The sequence below is a fragment of the Hippocampus guttulatus genome, chromosome 21 (genome assembly GCF_054856545.1).
Source record: "Hippocampus guttulatus isolate MCC_2025c chromosome 21, RoL_Hgut_1.0, whole genome shotgun sequence".
Lineage (NCBI taxonomy): Eukaryota > Metazoa > Chordata > Actinopteri > Syngnathiformes > Syngnathidae > Hippocampus > Hippocampus guttulatus.
In genome coordinates, this window is record NC_141281.1 from 11,947,381 (window position 1) to 11,967,673 (window position 20,293).

The 20,293-nt window shown below is 45.3% G+C and overlaps 1 protein-coding gene and 1 long non-coding RNA gene across 3 annotated transcripts in view; one reads left to right on the forward strand and one right to left on the reverse strand.

Annotated features, from left to right (window-relative positions):
- LOC147187201 (uncharacterized) overlaps positions 1–16,097 on the forward strand; it is a 31,313-nt gene extending 15,216 nt beyond the window's left edge. For both annotated transcript variants that reach the window (XR_015098972.1, XR_015098973.1), the window contains 3 exons: positions 7,540–7,587; positions 13,840–14,087; positions 15,509–16,097. This is a non-coding gene — a long non-coding RNA (uncharacterized LOC147187201). The remainder of the gene's footprint in view (positions 1–7,539; positions 7,588–13,839; positions 14,088–15,508) is intronic.
- A 46-nt stretch (positions 16,098–16,143) lies between these two features.
- LOC147187202 (carbohydrate sulfotransferase 2-like) lies at positions 16,144–20,102 on the reverse strand. Its single transcript, XM_086101691.1, has one exon. The coding sequence runs from the start codon at positions 19,515–19,517 to the stop codon at positions 18,120–18,122; it is 1,398 nt and encodes a 465-aa protein (XP_085957817.1). The 5' UTR covers positions 19,518–20,102; the 3' UTR covers positions 16,144–18,119.
- Positions 20,103–20,293: the final 191 nt, after the last annotated feature.

Sequence of the window (20,293 nt, forward strand, 5' to 3'; positions counted from 1 at the left end):
TTCCAACACACTGTGTGTGTTCCCACCCCGGACTCTCTTATCTAACTGCAACAGGCAGCTGGAACTTACGATTTATAGCTTTGAGGTATGTATCAAATTTTAAAAAAACAAACACAAAATGCGGTACGAATCCATGTTTTATCGATCATATTTTGAAAATCGGCTGCATTGACCATTTTGGAATGGGGAGAAAAGTAATTCTTTCTCAATCTCCAAAAGTAACCCCCCCCCCCCCCAAAAGAAACACATTGGCCACAAATAACTTCTCTCCTTTATCTCTGCTCCAGCAAGCAAACACATCCTGCTCAGTCTTTTAAGACCTTGAACAACCCCATTAGAACCTTCTCCAACAATGAAAGTGGTCATTGATCAGTAAACTCGTGGCTATTAATTAAACTCATTTGTGGAGAGCTTTTTCGGACACGCGGTCAGAGGATGAGATGGAAGAACCTGCCAAGAAAGAGAGCCATTTTAAGAGACGATATCATAAATCCTGCTCAAAATAAGGCTTTATTAATGCAGGTGATTCTCCCGCACCAAGTAAGCTCGGCCTCATATGCGGTGACTGACTTGCAGATGAAACAATTGAAGCCTCCCGACAATTCCTAAAACCGAATACCTTGTTTCCTTTTTGCAATATCCTATCCTTTGCGAAACCGGATCTTCTGCAATCTCTGCGACCCAAACAATAAGAGGTGGTTTTAAGTCGCCACCAAAGGCGCAGGTATCAAACGCATGGCAAGATGCCTGGACGGAGGCCCCGGACCGAGTGCTGCGGTTACTGCATCTGTCACGTCGGCCCTGGGCGGCAAATTCATCATGTGGAGATTGACTCTTCAGAGCGTGCCGGCGAGAGGGCTCTTGTGCATTGGAGTCTCCAGTAACGAGGCTCAGAGGCAAAGCTTTAATGGCTGTGACGTCAACTGGGCGAGGAGAGGGCGGGAGGGAGGCAGTCAGGCCACGAAAAGAGAGAGCATCCGAATAATGAAAGTGTCCCTTTTTGTGTGCGGCTACATTTGTTACCTTATGAGGCCAAATAGATACTCATGTACTCGCGTGTACTAAACCAGTGGTTCATTGGAACATAAATCCTCCCTTCTAAAGCCAGTACCCCGCTGAGCGGCGTGAGTTTGCGACAAGAAAACCTGTTTGCGATGGTTAAAACTGTTGCCGAACGTCTTCACGACCGGAAGCAATGTGTGAAACGAATGATAAATCACATTTCAGTAAGTGCACGCACACTCGCAAACCTGCACTGCTTTAAGGGGGTCATGGACCCAAGAAGTTCGAGAACCACGAATCAAAACATGTTTGATCTATTTAACCCTTTCATGCGCCCTGTAACCTGAAAACATGATTAGCTGTCCACTGTAGGAACCGCTGTCCCTGAAAGGGTTAACCAGGCAGCACTAGACGAATTAGCCTGATTGGCCATCATTACCGCCATTGTAAATATTCAACAGGTCTAACATTTGCCGTTGTCAGCCCAGATTAGAATAAGACACCTTTTAGAATACAGTGGCACCTCTACTTATGAAATTAATCGGTTCTGGAAGAAATTTCTTAACTAGAAACGTTTGTAAGTAGAGACGTGTTTTCCATGTAAATGCCCTAATCCATTCCAAGTCCCCCAAAATTCAGACATAAATGTTTTCTGAAGCATAAAAATGCACCAAAATATGTAACAAATACATGTTACAATTAGATTACTGTATTGCAAAGTAAATGAGAGTTGTGTATAATGTAAAACAAAAACAAAAAATAAAGAATAAAAATGATGGTCATTTAACTTTTAACAGCGTCCTCATCGTTTTTTGCCCTCGTTTGTCCATGTTCTCTCTCAGAAGTGGTTTTTGCCTGGCGTTTTGTCAAGAACTGATACAAGGATGTTTGCTTTTGTCGGCTTTTAACAATCCTTCGAAAATGTCCAAGGCAAAAATCAGCATAGTGAGCGATCGCCCGGCTGGTGAACACAATCCGGCCCGTTGGTCTTTTTAATCCGGCCCGCCGAAGGTTGGTCCACAATTAAGGTTCGATGTGAATGATTGCATTCATTTCAATTGGACTTGTAATGACAGGCATTTCACCGCCAGGTGGCGTATTGACTTGAAGTTGCAGAACACGGGGGGCGGGGCAATCTTTTCGACCACCTGGTACCTCTGTATCGCTCTACTTCTACTGGTCTGATCACAACCCTTCTGCAGCGATGCACAGGCTAAAATAGGTCATCAACAACACTTTTGTCATTTTAAAAAAGTATATTAATACCGTACTTTCATGCTTTTGTTCTGTTGATGTTTGATATGGACTGTCAACAAATGCAGTTTTTTTTTTTAATGTACCATAGCTCGTGCTGACCTGGCCCTTCTGTCAAATTTTAAAAGTGAATGCGGCCCCCGAGCCAAAATGTTTGCCCACCCCTGGTCTAGGTAATAGCCAATGGCAGAGCCAACATAAGTATGTTGCGTTCAGGAAACTCAGAGCTGTGAGTCGGAGCTCATCCTGTATTTTTACCTTTTGTATCTTGAAATTTCTTTCGTAACAAGAGGCAATATTTTCCTGTTGAGTTCGTAAGTAGAGGTACCACTGTAATCTTTCTGAGACATCCGATAATCGTAAGGGGTGAAAACGATGAACTTTCAGGGACAACCGATAATCGGGGCCTTAAGCGCTAAAGCATCCACGACCGGTTCAGAGTTATTGGATGGATTGTGGTTCACTTAGCGGACCTTTGTGCCTTATGGATTGAGTGGCAACCTCTCCTGGCATAGGGTAGTCCACCTTGCACTCTGCGTCTTACTCCCACGGCAAAACACGGAGTACAAATCAAACGGTATTGATATGGTTTGTTGAGAATGGTTGCTGGCATCAGAGGAGAGAACACATAACGATGTGCTGCGTGTCTCCCCTGGCAGGTGTCCGTGGGCTGAAAGAGGATCCACGCATTAGTATGAATAATAAAAGAGACATGAGGTGCCGCTGCTGGTAGATGAACAATGCTTTCAGATTGCCGAGTTCTCCCAAGGACTGGAGGGAGTGGTAATGAGGGTTGAAGGATGATGCTGATGGGGCGAAATGTGCGCGCCGCATCTCGAGGACACCGACTCATTGCGTTGTTGCAGGGCCCCTTGTTTGGAAGCTTAATCCAAGTTAGCTCGCGTCAACCCCCCGGCTAACTCTCAATCACTCCAAGTGGTCGGCACTTATTTGTAGCGCCATTATTTTTAGCACGCTACAATTTCATCTCCCTGCCTCTTGAATAATTGGGAGCATTGGAAGGAGAGCCCGATGAATCGGTTTTAAAGAAGGGAAACAACGCTAGCCGTCATTGTCAAATTTTGTTCGTAGAAATTAGATATTCAGAAATTGTACGACAAGTTAGCACAATGGTTTAGTGGTTACCACGTCACAGTTCTGAGGTTCTGGGTTTGAATCTTGGCTCCGACCTTCCTGCGGGCAGTTTGCATTCTGTCTCTCAAAACATGCATTCAATTAACAGTACAGTGGTACCTCTACTTACGAAATTAATTGGTTCTGGAAGAATTTCTGAACTAGAAAATTTTGTGAATAGAGGCACGTTTTCCATTTAAATGCCCTAATCCGTTCCAAGATCCCCCATGTTCAGACATACATGTTTTCCAAAGCATAAAAATGCATCAAAATATGTAACAAATCATGTTACAATTAGATTATTGCACAATAAATGGGTTGAGCATAAGGTAAAAAAACAAAAACAAAGAAGAGAGTAATGAATAAAAATGGTCATTTAACTTTTCACTGCGTCCACATTGTTTATTCCCTCATCAGTTCATGTTCTCTGTCAGAAGTGGTTTTTGCCTGGCGTTTTGTCAAGAACTGATCCAAGGACATTTGCTTTTGTCGGCTTTTAACAATTCTTTGAAAATGTCTGAGGCAAATCTCAGCATAGTGAGCGATCGTCCGACTGGTGAACACCTTTTCTGGGTGATTTACTTAAAACTATCGGAACACCTCATGGGCCGAGGGGCGAATGACGAGGACGCTGCTTAGACACATATCTCTCTATTTACAAGCATAGACACATACGGTAGAGGTCCCTCTTAGCCGATGGGACGCCAGGATGATGCTCAGTAATAGCCAATGGCAGAGCAGCTATGAGTATGTTGCGTTCAGGAAACTCAGAGCTGCGAGGAGCAGCCCTTCGTCTATTTTTACCTTTCGTATCTTGAAATTTCTTTCGTAACAAGAGGCGATATTTTCCTGTCGAGACGTTTCGTAACTTGAACATTTCGTATGAAGAGACGTTCGTAAGTAGAGGTACCATTGTATAAAACTGTCGATATATCGGAACGCCAGTGAAAATTTTTGATTTTTATGCCAAACCATGTCAAAGTTGACTCGTTAATAATTTTTTTTTCAATCTATTTTTTCAATTTATGTGGATAACCACACCAGCTCAGAGCTGGATGAAAAAAAAAACTGTACTGGCAGGTCCTCCACCGCCGCCGTCACATGGTTGAATCTGGAAGCTAAGCACGTAACACCAGGAATAGGAATTAAGCGAAGCCTCAAGGTAGATATTCTGCTTCAATCTTTTATTGTAATCGAATTATTTGATTCATCGTTTCAGCATGAGAATAAAAACACCTTGTCTGTATTTTTTTCTGATTGGACAGAGAATTTTTGAACCACTGGGGATTTTTAGCCTAACACAAGACACAAAGTATTTGCTACGAATCATTCTTGAAGCCAACAACAAGCCACACTCCTAAATAGATGCAAAGATTTCAATCAATCGATCTATCTATCAATCAGTGAAGAGCTCAGCTGGGGTTTTCCTTTACCTTTCCCAAGGGATGTCTTTTCTACATGTCAGGGTATGTTCCAGCTCATGAGAGAAGGGAGTACATGTGTTCGTTCCGCCATGAGTTCATTCTCTCTCTCTGTTTTTCCACACCATCTTGGGAGCATTAAAATCCTCTGATCTGAGGATCTGACGGGGCCTGGCTCATGATGAAATTTGTGTGGCGTAGCTTCGGGCAAAGACATGTAGATCAGACTTTTTGGGGAGGTGAAAGGGAAATACAAACGTGAATGTCGCCAGTTTGGAATCGGACACGGTTGTTCGTCTCGTGGATGACGAGGGTGATTGCTAAGATCCTTGATACATTGAAACCAGTTCGCCTTCGATCGGCACTATGAAATTCAAGCTGCCAGATGCAAACCCTTGCGTGGTTTCTTATTGTTGAGGGGAGGGGAGAAAACAACATTCCCAGATGGGAGGGAGGAAAATAAAAAAGCCTGGATTTAATGATTCTCGGGGAAGAGGGAGACGGGAGTCACGGGGAGATAAATGGACCCAAGTCGCCACGGGACAATCAAGTGAAACGCGGGGAGACGGTCATTTATTATTCGGTCTTGAATGCCTCTGAGGCGCAGGACTGTGCAAACCCAACGCCATCAAATCACATCTTCATCGAAGGCATCGATGTGATAATGTAAATGGAACACTACCTGGAATGAAATACTCCCGTTTTGTTGTCTTCTGGCCTTATCTACCCTAACGAAATAAAGAATACATTTGGCAGTTTCATTACAGGAAGAATCAGTGACCATCCATCCATCCATTTGGAGACCGTTTATCCGGGGTCGGGTCGCAAAGGCAACAACTTTAGCAGAGAAGCCCAGGCTTCCCTCGCCCCAGATACTTGTTCCAGCTCTTCCCAGGGGATCCTGAAGCGTTCCCAGGCCAGCTGGAAGACATAATAGTCTCTCCAGCGTGTCCTGGGTCATCCCAGGGGCCTCCTCACATGGGACATGCCCGGAACACTTCAACAGGGAGTCGTCCTGGAGGCATCCTAATCAGATCCCCGAGCCACCCCATCTGGCTCCTCTCGACGAGGAGGAGAATCGGCTTGACTCTGAGCCCCTTCTGGATGACCGAGCTTCTCATCTCAAAGAGAGAAACTGCGGAGGAAACTCATTTTGGCCGCTTGTATCTGGGACATTGTTCTTTCGGTCACGACCCATAACTCGGGACCATAGGTGATGGTAGGAACGTAGATCGACCGGTAAATTGAGAGCTTCGCCTTGAAGTCCCCAAGCAAAACGAGGGAGTCACCAGCGGGGGGCGCTCTCCAGCACACCCTCCAAGGACTCCAAATTCAAGCGCCACCTCTTCACTGTAGAACGGGAGCAGATAAATACATTTGGTATTATTTGGTTTTCATTCAGGCTGTCCGGTTGGTCCAGTGGTTAGCGCGTTGACCTCACAGTGCAGAGGTACCGGGTTCAATTCCAGCTCCGGCCTCCCTGTGTGGAGTTTGCATGTTCTCCCCGGGCCTGCGTGGGTTTTCTCCGGGTGGTCCAGTTTCCTACCACATTCCAAAAACATACATGACAGTCTGATTGAACACTCAAAATATTCCCTAGGTGTGAGTGTGAGCGTGGAAGGTTGTTCATCTGTGTGTGTGCGCTGCGATTGGTTGGCAACCGGTTCTGGGTGTCCCCCGCCTATTGCCCGAAGACGGCTGGGATAGTCTCCAGCACCCCCCGTGACCCCCGCAGCAGCGTGCCAAGAAGCCGCTTTCATAATCCTTCCCCGCCTCAATAATTCATCACTTGCCCTCAAAATTTCATCAGCACCTCCACGATGGAGACCATCTCAGCCTCCAGCGAGGCAGCGACGTGGATTCTAAGCGTAGAAGTAGACAGGTGGGGGTGATGATGATGCCAATGATACACCATCAACCCGGAAGGGGGGTGGGGGTGACCTTCATGATGCAGCCGTGTGCCTAACTTGGTCCCAGGGTGCTGGAAAGCTGCCCACTTAGCCTCGCTAATGGTTTGTGCCGTGCTCCCCACTGCGCTGGGTTCAAAGCAGGGGAAACCATTCATGTATATTTGATGCATCTTAATCTGGCCATGCTAATAATGGAAACCTCCACAGGAGGTTTGAGATCCAGGGAAGATGGCGAAGCGTGTTCAGTATTGGGGGACATGGATTGCACTAAGGGGCGTTTGGTTTTTGAAAGGTTGCCGAATGCAGAAATTGGAATCTGTACGACCAGCCAAAGAGAGAGAGGATTGAACCCTTTCATGCACCCTGTAACCTGATAACATGATACGCTGTCCACTAACCTCTGTGCCCGAAAGGGTTCGAATGCGATTTTGGTTTTTCTTGGGTGTTGTTTTTTTTTTTGGGTAGACTTTTCCCTAATTATTTTAAACAAGCACAAGCAATAAATGAATGTGTATAACAATAAATAATATCAATATGCGTGTCAGTCTGTTCAAATGCTCACAAACATCTGTCTATGAATTCACGTACAATTGCAAATTTGCTCTGTGCACTCATTACACAAAATGTCAACTGTAGATTTACCCATACAGTACTCATGGTACAAATATGTCCGTTCGCATCACCTTAGAAATATGTAAATATATTTGATTTGGGTGGAACACTCTTTTTTGCCTTGGTGGATGAGAACATGTCATTTCCACTTACACAATTATAACTTTTACTTTCACTCTGATTTCATTTTTTTTTTCTCTCCGCAGACTGAAAATACACGTTTTTGTGGGTTGACGGCTTCGCTTCAAGACAAGGTGCGATATCTATTATTATTTCTTGTTATAATTTGTATGCAACCAAAATGAGAACAACGTGTGGGTATCCGTCGAGTGAGTTCATCCATCAGAAATACCCCCCCACCCCAAAAAAACCCCCTCGCGGCTTAATCTTCAATACATGTGCATCAAATCAAAGCATACATGAATGTCAGATTCACCTGCCAACGCACACTTACACACACACACTTACACTGACATACACACACTGCTCTGCCAATTTCATTTTTACACCAGCTCAAGTAATAAACCGTCGACAGAGTGGAGTTCTGGCTCTAAGCTTCGGCTTGAACTGACCTCCATTCTGCGGTGGCTATATATGGATTGGTCGTCTTCTTTTTTTTTTTCCCTCGCAAGGCTGCAGGAAGACAGACGGCGGCTCTCGATGTTGTTCAGTTCATCGTCACAACTCACGCATGACATCTCATTTGCAGTTAAGTCTGCGCCACTGACTTGTTATGGCCAAACATGTAAAAACAAAGGCGTATGGAGTGCGCTACACCTGCTACTTCATGACTATAAAGAGGGTATGAGCGACAACTAACCTTGGTTCACGACTGGAAACATCCGTCCTTTCACATGATTTAAGCTTGAGTGAGTTTTTAAAGATAACGGAATTTTCGCTTTGACTTAAGAGCAAAAATTTGAGATGTGATGGTCCGTTCATTTACACCGCCATACCATAATCGATGTATTGTACAAGGAAACGTGCACAACCTTCCTGTCCGAAAAGGTCTCAAATTCGGATTTCCTACTCCATAGGTACGTATTTGTGCTTGGACAGGATTTTTGTAACGCCCCGAAAGCAATGACTTCCACATCATAACGTTATGAATAGCGATTTTGCCCAAAAGCCGACATGAGTTGGCAGCGAGGGAGAAAAGTGCACCGCACTGCATCATCCTGGACCTGGTTTTTTTTTTTTCTTTTCAAGCTCGGCACAAAACTTAAAAAAAAAAAAAAAACTGCAGATGACTACAACTGATCCATGCAAGGTCAGAACGAGGCTGGCTCGGTTCGAGGGATCTGGTTTTAGTTTATTATACACCACATCATCTGTTCCATTTTTTTCCCCCAACCGTCGCTATCAAGATAAACGTTAATGCAAAATGCACAGCCCTACTTCCCTCTGTCCGTGTTTCTTCCTTTTCCCCCTCCAGCTGTCTACTTTGCATCATTTGCAAATAAACGAACCACCGTCGCTTGCAAGAGTAGTGAGAGGATTTTGCTTCAAATACATGGCAACATCACGATTGAAACACGTGTCCGTCCATTTTCCGGAAAAAAAATAACCCTTTCCACATCCCCACTGCGGCTAGACAGACAGATCACGCCTTCAATGACCACACCTGTCGATGTTTCACTTTATTCACTGTTGAGTCAAGAAGGTGTGAAACTGTAACACGCACACGTAACACTTCCATGCTGTTGCAAAATAATAATAATAATAATAATGTGCTAATCACTATACGTAAATGCTAACCGTCAACAATCGGAACGTCCCTCAAATGTAAATTCACAGTGAACACACCCCACTAATTAATAATGTTGCATCAATTTACATAATACCAAAAAAAGTACAGACTGCGCTTGGCTTAGAACGCGAAGCTGCAGTCCATCTTGTCGGAGCTTCTCTGTACAACGTAAAACAGGAAGTGTGTCGCGCAACAACATCCGGTTTCACAATAATACATTTCCTTTACAAAATAAAGCGGCTCTGTAACCTTAGAAACAGAAAACAAATGATTAATGGCTCCTCGGGAGCCAGAATACCCCCAATGAAAACATCTGCTCCTCGATCCACATAGGACGTAAACATCTGTGTGTCATACTCTCACAGATTTAGTAAGCAGTTTGCACTCAAGAACGGGACAGATTGTGATTTGCCACAGCTCAGCATCCTCATTTCAGGAATCAAGGCGTTCATGAACCAAGTTGCTTGATCAGTGATATTTTTTTAGAAGACTCGATAAAATAAAAATAAAAAATACGGTAAAGAGCCGGATCACAAAGGGAAAGCAGCAGAGCCTACTGAGCGCACTGACCTCCCCCGTTGCGTTCCTGCAAACACTTAACGTTGGGAGCGTTCAACTTGAAACCCGAGTATGGTGTGGCAAACGGCGAGAGGCTGTTCACTGCTGAACCCCAACAGCACAGGAAGGGGGGGGGGGGGGGATCTTGTTCTCGGAATGACTCCTCGTGGAAAAGTGGAAATTTTCTGCTGCTTTTTAAATGTAAGTGAAAAAGCCACGGGTTCAATCAGGAGGTGAACATCTCTGGTCTCGTATCTTAATGGTGAAAGAGGATCATCCATATGGGGGGACCCATCATGTTCTGGTCATAAAATTGACATCAACACATCCAATTACTAAGTGATCCCAAATTGGGTCGTTCATGGCTCTTATCTTCTTTGGCGGTTTCCGGACAAAGCTTTTAATGGAACCCAGAGTCTTTTGGGTTTGTCTCTGCCGGTTGAGTTGATATAGACCACAGGTGTCAAAGTCAAGGCCCAGGGGCCAGATCTGGCCCGCCACATCATTTTATGTGGCCCGCGAAAGCAAATCAAACATGTCAACTTCCATGACGTTTGCTAAAATCTCGACCAAAATTTAAATTTCTCATATGTAATAAATAAGAGACATATTGTAAGCATTTTCATGCAACCAAACCCCTCATTACAGTAACTTAAACAATAGTTGAAATAACAGTTATTATTGACTTTTTTTATTTGGTTTCAGTCATAACGGCCCTCCAAGGGAAACTATAACAAAATGTGGCCCGCGACAAAAATGAGACCGACAGAGAAAACAGGGAAAGATGGATTGAGCGACCAGGGGAGGCACAAAAGCACAATGGGCAGCATAACAGATGTATCAAGCAACATTAATATTCCCCACGATGATGGCAACACCGACAAAATTGGTCTGCTCCCAACACCAACGGCCATCACCGCCCATAAGAAGCAAATATCGAATGTATTTAACCCTTTCATGCACCAACAATGATAACCTGATGAGCTGTCCACTGTCGTAACCGCTGTCCCTGAAAGGGTTAATATCACGAAGGAGTTTTGATGTTAGAGCAACTTGTGTGAGTTGAATGTTTCGAGTTAAAAGGTTGCCAAGTCATTCTCTCACGGGTGTAGCCAAATTGATTTGCTAACACGCCTATGGGATTTATGTGCTTGGTGATTGTTCCCCCCCCCCTCCCATGTGGATGTTTTATCTTCCTGAACTGTTATCTCATTTGCGTTGATTCTTTACAGGGGCGATTGGTACGCCATTGCCTTACACCGGTGGGACCACTTCCCAGCTCACTACGTCTGTCCTGTCCTGTCCTGTCCTGACCCGCCTTCATCATACTCTTCACGTTTTGACATCGTAGCACTGAGGCCACACATAACAGTTACTCGACAGTCGTCCGCTAATGCGAGGCAAACGGCAAGTTCTCAGAGAAAAATCCAGCGACTGCATTTTGACTTCGGAATGACATTCATGTAGACACTGGAGTCACTTTGTTTCAGTTCAGTCCAGCTAGCTACAAAGTACCCGCCCCCCTCCTCCCTCCTTCCCCGTCCCCTGCCCTGAAGCGGGGTAATCATGGCTGCCGGTCAGACAATCGGGTATAATTGCGGCACTGTTTATCGCTAATCAAAGGTTGAGCCTTTGATTAGCGTGATCTGCTCAGGATGAGGCTGATTTTGTTGAGATTGCGTTAAAAGGTCAAACCGAGGCGGGTTCTGACTTTCGGTGTGACTGCGTCACAGGTAAATACGCTGCAGTAGATCTCAACAGATCTGCGCGTTCTATTAGATTTTCTCCCCACGCAGACCCCCGAGCGGATGTATTTACGCATCCAGACGATTTTCACCAATCTGGATGTGCCGCCTGTCAATACGGAGCGTATTCGTCAGCATCTGCAAGCTGCCGGCTTGTAAAATATTGCTTTTGTCTCTGCGAGCCTCTTTTCTCTGATTGCATTTGTGCAGAAACACCCCCCCCCCCCCCCCAAAAAAAATTCCCAAGAGGGGCATTCTGTATTCCGCGGCTCTGCTTCTGCCTCTGCATTGCTGCGCCGCGTAGCAAAATGCAGGTATGGCCCAATCTCATTAACGATCTTTGGCATTAGTGCCGCATTGATTAATTAGGCGCAGTCAGTCAGAAGCTGTTTTAAAAACACAGTTGTGCATCTCTGTTAGTCGTAGTCCTGCATTAGTTCTCAAAGAATGCACCCACATTGACAAATGAAGCCTTTAATGGAGCCTTTGGAGATTTTTCAAGGTGGAAACATCTTTGGGGTCTCTCCGGGCACAGTCGGTTAACCGATCACTCGAAATTGTCCCGAGGTGTGACTGTCGGTGCGAATGGTGGTTTGTGTATTGTGCCCCGCCTGCTGCCCAGAGACAGCTGGGATTGCCTCCAGCATACCCTCATCAGGATAAAGTGGTTCGGATAATGGAGAGACTCGATGCGGTTTCTCGCAAAAATATTTTCTTCCTTGTTACGAGTGAATTTTTACTTCAGGTAATCTTCTTGAGGTTTGCTTGGGGACTGTGTGGCAATGGTCAAAATGTTTTGTTTCTGATTCATGTGAGAGACGAAAGCAAGATTGTATTTAGCTAGCTAGCACTCTATCTATCTATCTAGCTGGCTAGCTAGTGCTCTATCTAGTTAGCTAGCTACCTAGCTAGCTACCGAGCTAACTATCTCCATTCATCCATCCATCCACCCCCCCCCCCTAAAAAATCCTCGGTTCTTCAGTTTCACACTTAATGGACGTGCCATTCAAAAGTCGAGTTGCCACAATATGTACCCTTGCAACAAATATGAAGAAAACCGGGCATGATTATCTTTTAAGTGGTAGCATTCGAAATGGGTAAACCTAATGAAGTGAACGGTGTTGGTTATTATTGATACGCACAACAGGAAACATCGCTGCAGACGTGCAGTTAAATGGGAAAGCCCTCCTGAGCCCCGTGCTGACTCCATTACGTTTCAACTAATCCAATCGGAGCGCTTAATGGCCTCACGACCGGTCGCTGCGCTTGGTAAGACAGACGCACATCATTTTTTACTTTATGGACTGTCTGGACTTAAACAAAGGCTGGATTTACACATCAGATCCAAGGGCATACTTCCAATTGAAGCCTTGAGGCCTCTTGCTTAATGTTTTTTTTTTTTTTTAAGGTCATTTATGGCTGGCAGAAGGCTTGCGGCAATAAATTTGGTGGGCTTTTTTGTTCTTTTGTTTTTAAGTTGTTTTTTTTCTTTTTAAATCGGTGCCTTACACCTGCAAGTCTGTTCTACTTTTTTATCTGCCTGCGGGCTGGAATAGATTAATGGCATTTCAATTAGGCCTCAAGCATTTTGAAAAAGAGTCTAATTGCAATTTCCTTTATTGCGATTTCATATGTCATTCTTTTATTTTTTTTCCAAGGTCCACCCACTGGGAGCACATTTATTTGATATCGCGGTGTCAAGCGAATGAAACTTGACAATGGAGATTGTGAAACTCCATACTTCTTTTTGCAAGTCGCAGAGCCCCAAAGGAGAGCCCCGCCGAGGCGCAAGTCGGCCCGAACTGAATTAAGGATGTATGCGTAGTCATCTTTAATTCAACCTTTTTATCTTATGCTTGCTAAATTGCGCTCGGTTTGGTCTTTGCCGGTGGCATCCGAGGTCATTTTGACTGGTGGGATGACACAAGAAGAGACCTCTGCTGTGTTTAAATGGAAAGCCGGTTCAAAGTGCACTGCTGAATTTCTTCCAACACTTCATTCGGAATCTGTACTTTGTCTCTGGAAAGGAAAATGCTTTTAACGTACTGACCAAAATAAAAATGTTTGTGCCACGAAAAACCCTGAAATCACGCCTTGTAAATTTTCATTCGATTTTTTTCGGGGTTTTTTTTCCTTTTCACAAGAGTTTGTCATTCAAGTTTGGCTAATGGATAGAACTAAAAATGGAACATATGGTATTTCCTCACCCCATGGTGCGATTGGTCAGGAGGTCAGCCACTTAAGACAAATAAACACTACCTTTGAAAAGACACCACCCTTTTCACAGTAGGGGGCTGCGGGGTGGAGCGCAGCTCTAAACATATAACCTGTAACCTGATAAGCTGTCCCTGAAAGGGTTCAAAAAGGGTCTCGTAATATTTGATGGCATAGCGCGGATGACATCATACAATATGAAAAGCATTTTCTTTCTCTGTTGTGTTTTACCATTGCAGGATTTAGGTCAGATGTTTGTGGCGTGAGGAAACTTAGGACGGTAAATGTCAAAACACCTGCAGGAAGGATGCAATTGGATCTCGGACGGACGCCCTGGCTCCCACTGGGGATGTCTTACCTCTGACTTCGGCTTTTCGGCACCCGCTGCCTTGAAAGCAAAGGCCCTGCCTTCCACAATGAACGGGGGTCACTGGGCCCGGGGGCCGTCAGGGTGGAAAGAGGCGGGCAGGCAGCTATCTCCCACAATGTAAGACGCTAGCACACACACACACACACACACGCGCACCCTTCCAAATTGAAATTCCATTAACATCATTGAACAAAGAGATTCATTGTGAGGCCAGTGTGAGCTTTCAATTGTGCGACACGCACACTTGGGCATTGAGCAGCTGCTGCAGTCCGTCCCATCACTATCAATGTTTGGGAGGGGGAAAATGAAAAAGCATGAACAAAATAAGGGCTGAACAAGCGATAGAGTTCAAAACAACATCACAATGTAGTTGAAAGCCATTTTAAATCACACACACACACAAAAGATTCAATAAATCAAATTTTAAATGGCAATATTTTTGTATATATTCTGTATTTGGATATCATTTTGATGGGTCAAAAACGATCCGCCGCAGCTTTTTATGCGGCACATTTTACGCTCCATAGAACAAATAAAACCGTGGGAAAAAATGCGCTTGGGGAAAAAAAACAACTTAAATGTAGCTCAAACATGCTCAGAAACTGAAATAATAAACATTGGAATGATTCGAGCATCATGTTTTTGAATATGGGCCTCGGCTGACTTTAAAGGTTGAGTGGAAAAAAAAATATTTCCCCCGTTGATGTCCTAAAAAGACCATCCAAAACATGTTTCTGTCCCCTTCTTAAAGGAACGGCACCTTAAAAAAGAAAGTCGCATTTATTTACGTAGCACTAAATCACAAAAGTCTGAAAGGGCTAAAAAAAAAAAAAAAAAAAAAAGCTAAAGCATTCCCTGTTCTTGTTTTAAAGAGATGCTATCCTCAGTCCTCTCTTAAAGGAAAAGCTAAAAATAAATACAACATCCCTGTTGCCATCTTAAAGTGGACACTCTGCTTAAACAAATGGAAAACAGTCCCCAAAATGTAATGTAGCTTTCTCTGAAAGTGGAAGGAGTCTTTAAAAAAATGGAAAGAAAGAGCCTTTGGCGGGAGGGGGGTCATTTCACCACACCGCAAAAAAGAAAGTACAGTAAACGTGTCTATGCTAACCACATGAAGTGCTTTCTAACGTTATACAAGTGCTTTATGGTTATTTTAATGCACAGGTGTCAAACTCATAGCCCGGGGGGCCAGATTTGGCCCGCCACATCATTTGATGTGGCCCGCGAAACCAAATCAAACAACTTCCGTGATGCTTGCTAAAATCTGCACTGCCAATATCTTGAATGCTAAAATGATTTGTGGTTGCCACAGTGTCAACGTATTTGCTGTCGAAGGGAGACATGGATAAAATCAGATGTCAGCTAGTCACCTTGTCCCAAGTGAGCAGCAAAATCTAGATGACTTTTTAAAAAAAAAATGTTAGCAGATCCATCCATACTGATAAAACGTCGCATCGGGTGTTAAAATAATCCTCCGTGTTTAGAATGTATTTTAATTTTCCCTCATCATGATTTATTTTTTTCCCCCCTGTTAGTAAAGCAATTTAGAGGCACTGCAGTGTGAAGCGGCCGGTTCAATGGAAGGGAAAAGAAACTGATGACGAAGGTGGAAGGGAGGGGGGGAAGGTAAGCTTCCACAGACTTTGCTGTGTAATCTTGTCATTGTGGAGACTCACAATGACAAGATTATACTTTGCGTGTGTCATTTCGGGGCCACTTTGAGCATCAAGGATCCAGTTTTTTTTCCTGCTTCTCTCTGTTTTACCACACCACGAAAACGGATTCGCATTTAGAAGCAGCCCGTTTAGAGGAGAGACAATTTTGAACTTTTCCTCTCGAACGATATCATAATAAAAACTCATATCATCCATTTTCTCGAGTGCTCATGAGCTGAAGTCTATCCCACCTGACGATTTTGCCGTCACTCCAAGACACCATAAATCAAAAATCAATCCCACATAATCGACCATTCCGATAATGTTTAAATTGTTCCCCATGCAAATCCGTGTTTACGTATCATTCTTTCATGAAACAGCCGAGGTGATTAAGCCACAGATTTGTTTGTATCATTGTTGTAATCCGACTTTCATTTTATTGATTTTTTTTTTAAATTTTCGGAACGTTCCAAAGACGAATTAAAGTAGATTTCTAAAAAAAAAAAAAAGTCTAATTCATGATTTGTTTGCCTTTATTTGACTGTAAGCATAACAAATTAAATCCAAATGTTTCCGTACGATAAACCTGATATTGCCTTTTGCAATACAGATTCATTTCTTAGGTGATTGAAAAATAATAATAAAAACAATACATGCCAAGAGAAAATATAATTGCACCCTAAATCGTAATATTGAGGGGCAAGGGGGATCGCAATTAGATTATTTTTCTAAATCCTTCAGCCCTTGTGCGTGTATACCCAAGTGTGAAGTCTCCCCACAACCTCTGAGCTTCGATGTCGCCGAGCTTCAAGAGGTGTGTAAGAAAAGCGTGCAAAACCGAATCAATACACGGGCCCAAAAAACTCGGTAACTCTTTGCTTGTTTACTTGATATTTCCCCCCCTCACCACCACCACCACCACCACACACTGGGGTTCACGTAAGAGTCGGATGAGAGTAGAATGAGCCATTGTAAACTTTGGAAAAACAAGACTTCTCACATCGATGACGAGGACTTTAGCAGCTCCGCAGCGGTCGAGACTTTTGTCCATCATCCCACAAGGACAAAAAAAAAAAAAAGAACAATTAAAGTTTAAAAAAAAATCATACAAAGTCACCTACTCAAACATGGCATTGATTGTCTTTGACTTTAAACATTACTTTCATCCACTAGTTTCACTTGTACAGACGATATGGAGATTGAAAAACATTTGTTTTTTTCTTCCCGACATTCAAAAAAATAACATCCACTTTTAAAAGATACACGATCGTCAGAGCAGGGGTTCTCAAACTGGGGTCCGCAAGCCGTAGCTTTGGGTCTGCAAAATAAGTTGCAATAAATGTATCATTAACCCAAAACTCGGGGACAGCGCTTACTACCGTGGACAGTTGATCACGATATCAGGTTACAGGGTGCATGAAAGGGTTCAAAATATACTGTATATATTCTAATTTAAGGTCTTTTTGGGACCAAAATTTCGACTGGCAGCGTCACACAAAAACATTCCTAAAATATATTTTTCCCTAAAAATATTTTCCCCCACCAAAAAAAATGAGTTTCCAAATTTTTGGTCCTTAATACTTAGGTTGTAGTGACCATAACGAGATGCATCATTTTTGACAGAAAATCTTGTCACGATGCCACTTAAATTTTCTTTGACTAGAAGGCCCAAGCTAGAAAATGTACTTGTGAATCCACATTTTGCTGGATATTTTTTTTCTAACGTTTAAAAAAAATATTTTTTTAAATTTTTATTAAAAGGCATATTAGTTGAGAAGTGTATTTCTGAAATTCAGTGAATGTAACTTTCTTTCCTCATCAATCTTTTTGCTCAAATATCGTTCTATTATGACTTCATCTTGTAAAAATACGACTATTTCATTACTTTTCCTTCATTTTCCGATCTGCTTTATCCTCACAAGGAGCCTATCCCACCCAGCTGACTTCGGGCAGTAGGCGGGGGACACCCTGAACCGGTTGCCAGCCAATCGCAGGGCACGCACACAACCATCCGTGCTCACACTCGCACCACGGGACAATTTTTGGGTGTTCAATCAGCCTGCCATGCATGTTTTTGGAATGTGGGAGGAAACCGGAGGACCCGGAGAAAACCCACGCAAGGCCAAGGAGAACATGCAAACTCCACACAGGAAGGCCGGAGCTGGAATCGAACCCAGCACCGCCGCAATGTGAGGTCGACACGCTAACCACTGGTCCACCAGGCCACCCATTACTTTTCACCCCCCCCCCAAAATGCATAAATGAGCGACTTTTGAATCCCAAAAGCCTTTCAGGGTACATTATGTTTAGTTGATGTTTGGATTTTAAGAAGCCCCTGGACCCAAAAAGTTTGAGAACCCCTGAGATTTTCTTTTTTTTTTTTGGTCAGTGGTACGCATGGCTATGGATGACGACCGGTGTTCCTAAAGGCGGTACATTCCGAAGGTGGCGTGACCGAGGTGCTCCCACTTTTGTGTCTTTGGCGGCATCTTCACAGCTTGGAGTGCGTCAGTAGTGATTTGCTCAGGTCCTTGGCCTCGCCGGCGGTCCGCACGCGCTCATAGCCCAGCACGGCCATGGAGTGGTGGCAGTAGTCCTCGACCTGCTTGATCTGCTGGATGCTCAGGACCGTCCGCCACGCGCTAGCCGCCTGCGTGGCGTTGCGCGACGACACGATAAAGGGCTTGGATGACGAGCTGGAGCCGCCGGTCATGTTGAGGGCGAATGACTCTATGTCGCGGTTGGCCGTCAAGTTAGCGAAGCGGTAGACGCTGCGCAGCGTCTTCACCGGGTTGTCCACCAGGTCCTCGTAGCGCACGGCCATGTACTTGCCCTTGAGCCAGCCGGGCGGATTCAGCGCCGTCCTCAGCGTACGGGAGGTGCGGTCGCAAATCACCTCCATGGCGCCGATGGAGTGGTAGTCCGAGCCGTCCTTCTTGTTGGCCTTGTGGCCGGGATCCACGAAGGGGATCCGGCGGAGTTTGGGGTCCCGGCTGCGCACCACCTGCAGGTTCTCCCGAATGAGGCCGTGCCGGGACTTGATGCGGGAGTTGGCCACCGCCCGCGGGTCTCGGACCAGGTGGATCACCTTCAGGTCCAAAGAGGGGTCCTCCATGAGGGGTGCCAGAACGTTGACTTCCAGAACGCGCACCCCTTTGATGACCACCGTCTTGTACTTGAGGCACTCGTCCTCGAGCAGTCTGAGGCTTTGCGGGGGGCACTTTTTGCACACCTTGTCATCCACCATCCCCACCACGTCTTTCCTGTAAGCCGAGCACAGAGGGTAGGAGCAGACCACTTTGTTCAACGTGGCGCCGAACAACCCCAGCGAGGTGAAATTCTTGCCCCCGGGGCTGTTGTAAAGCTGAAAGACGGACAAGTCGCAGCGGTACAGCGAGCTCAGCATGTCGCGCGCCGCCCCTTGCAGGGACACGGCGTCGCCCGGGTACAGCTTCTGCCAGATATGCCACATGGGCTCGTACAGGAAGAACACGTCGGGGTTCTGGTTAAACAGCTCGCCGAAGAACGACGAGCCCGAGCGCCACGTCGTTAGCACGTAGATGAGCTGCCTCTTCTTGGCCGGCGAGGGCCTGTACAGGTAGCGCAGGTCGGAGCGGCCCTGGTAGGCGGCGCCCCTCACGGGGTGGCCGCAAGGCTGCGGCTCCTTGGTCCACTTGTAGTTGGCCAAGTTGAGCATGGTGAGCACCAGGAGCAGGAAGTAGGCCGCAAACAGCACGATCCGCTTCCTGCGCAGCACTTTCATCACAATGCCGGGCTGCGCTATTATCTTGGTATGATTCCTGTAGGTCTTGAGCTTCCTGCCGAAGCCAGCATCCTTCTCCCAGGGTGCTGTCAACTTCAGCGGTGGGTGATATGTTTTGCCTCTCATCTGTGCCCAAGACACAGCCGGGCGGGCCCCCACCCAAAAGCGACTCTCCTTACATTGACGATATGTGGAGGGGATATGTAGAAGCCCAAAAAAAATAAAAAAACGGGTGGGGGGGCTAGACAAGGATGATTCTATTATGTAATCCCGGCCAATTCCAAATCCGGCTATGATGTTTGGCGCTGCACTGCGCAACGGTCTTCATGGCAACGCCGGATGAGAGCGGAGGGAACAAGGAGGAGAGTCGTTATTGTCCCAGACGCCCATGTTGGAGCCGGAGCACTCCCCCCGCGCACTCGCCGCGGGACGCGTCCTCCTTCCACCCCCACTCCCGAAAATGCGCATCCCAGACAACAAAACAGTGCCCGCTCCACTCCTCTGTCACCAATTTGGCGCGGACTGTCGTCAGAGCTCACCGCGATTCGATCCACATCTGCTGCGAGGAAGCCTCAAATCCACATAAGTGCCTTTTTTTTGGATGGCGTTTTTTAAGAGCGTTTGGCCGCTTCTTCCTCTCGTTGCGCTCCCGTTTTGGTGAATACACACACTGGCCACATTCAATCTGAACCTAACGGCAAAGCTCCGCCCGCGGAGTAACACCATTGGTTAACCTTGTGACGTCATGTGTCGAACTCGCTAAGCGATTGGGTGAGCCGGCCGCCAATCTGACTAACGTTGTTTTACGTCCCATATCTAATAGAACGAGTAGTATCTTTAGCTTTTCTGCTTCTTGAAATGGTTTGAGAGATCACAAAACGTCAGTTAAATGACTGCTAATT

Excerpts from the sequence above, each read along its gene's own strand:
- LOC147187202 (XM_086101691.1), bottom strand. The coding sequence starts at position 19,517 with ATGAGAGGCAAAACATATCACCCACCGCTGAAGTTGACAGCACCCTGG.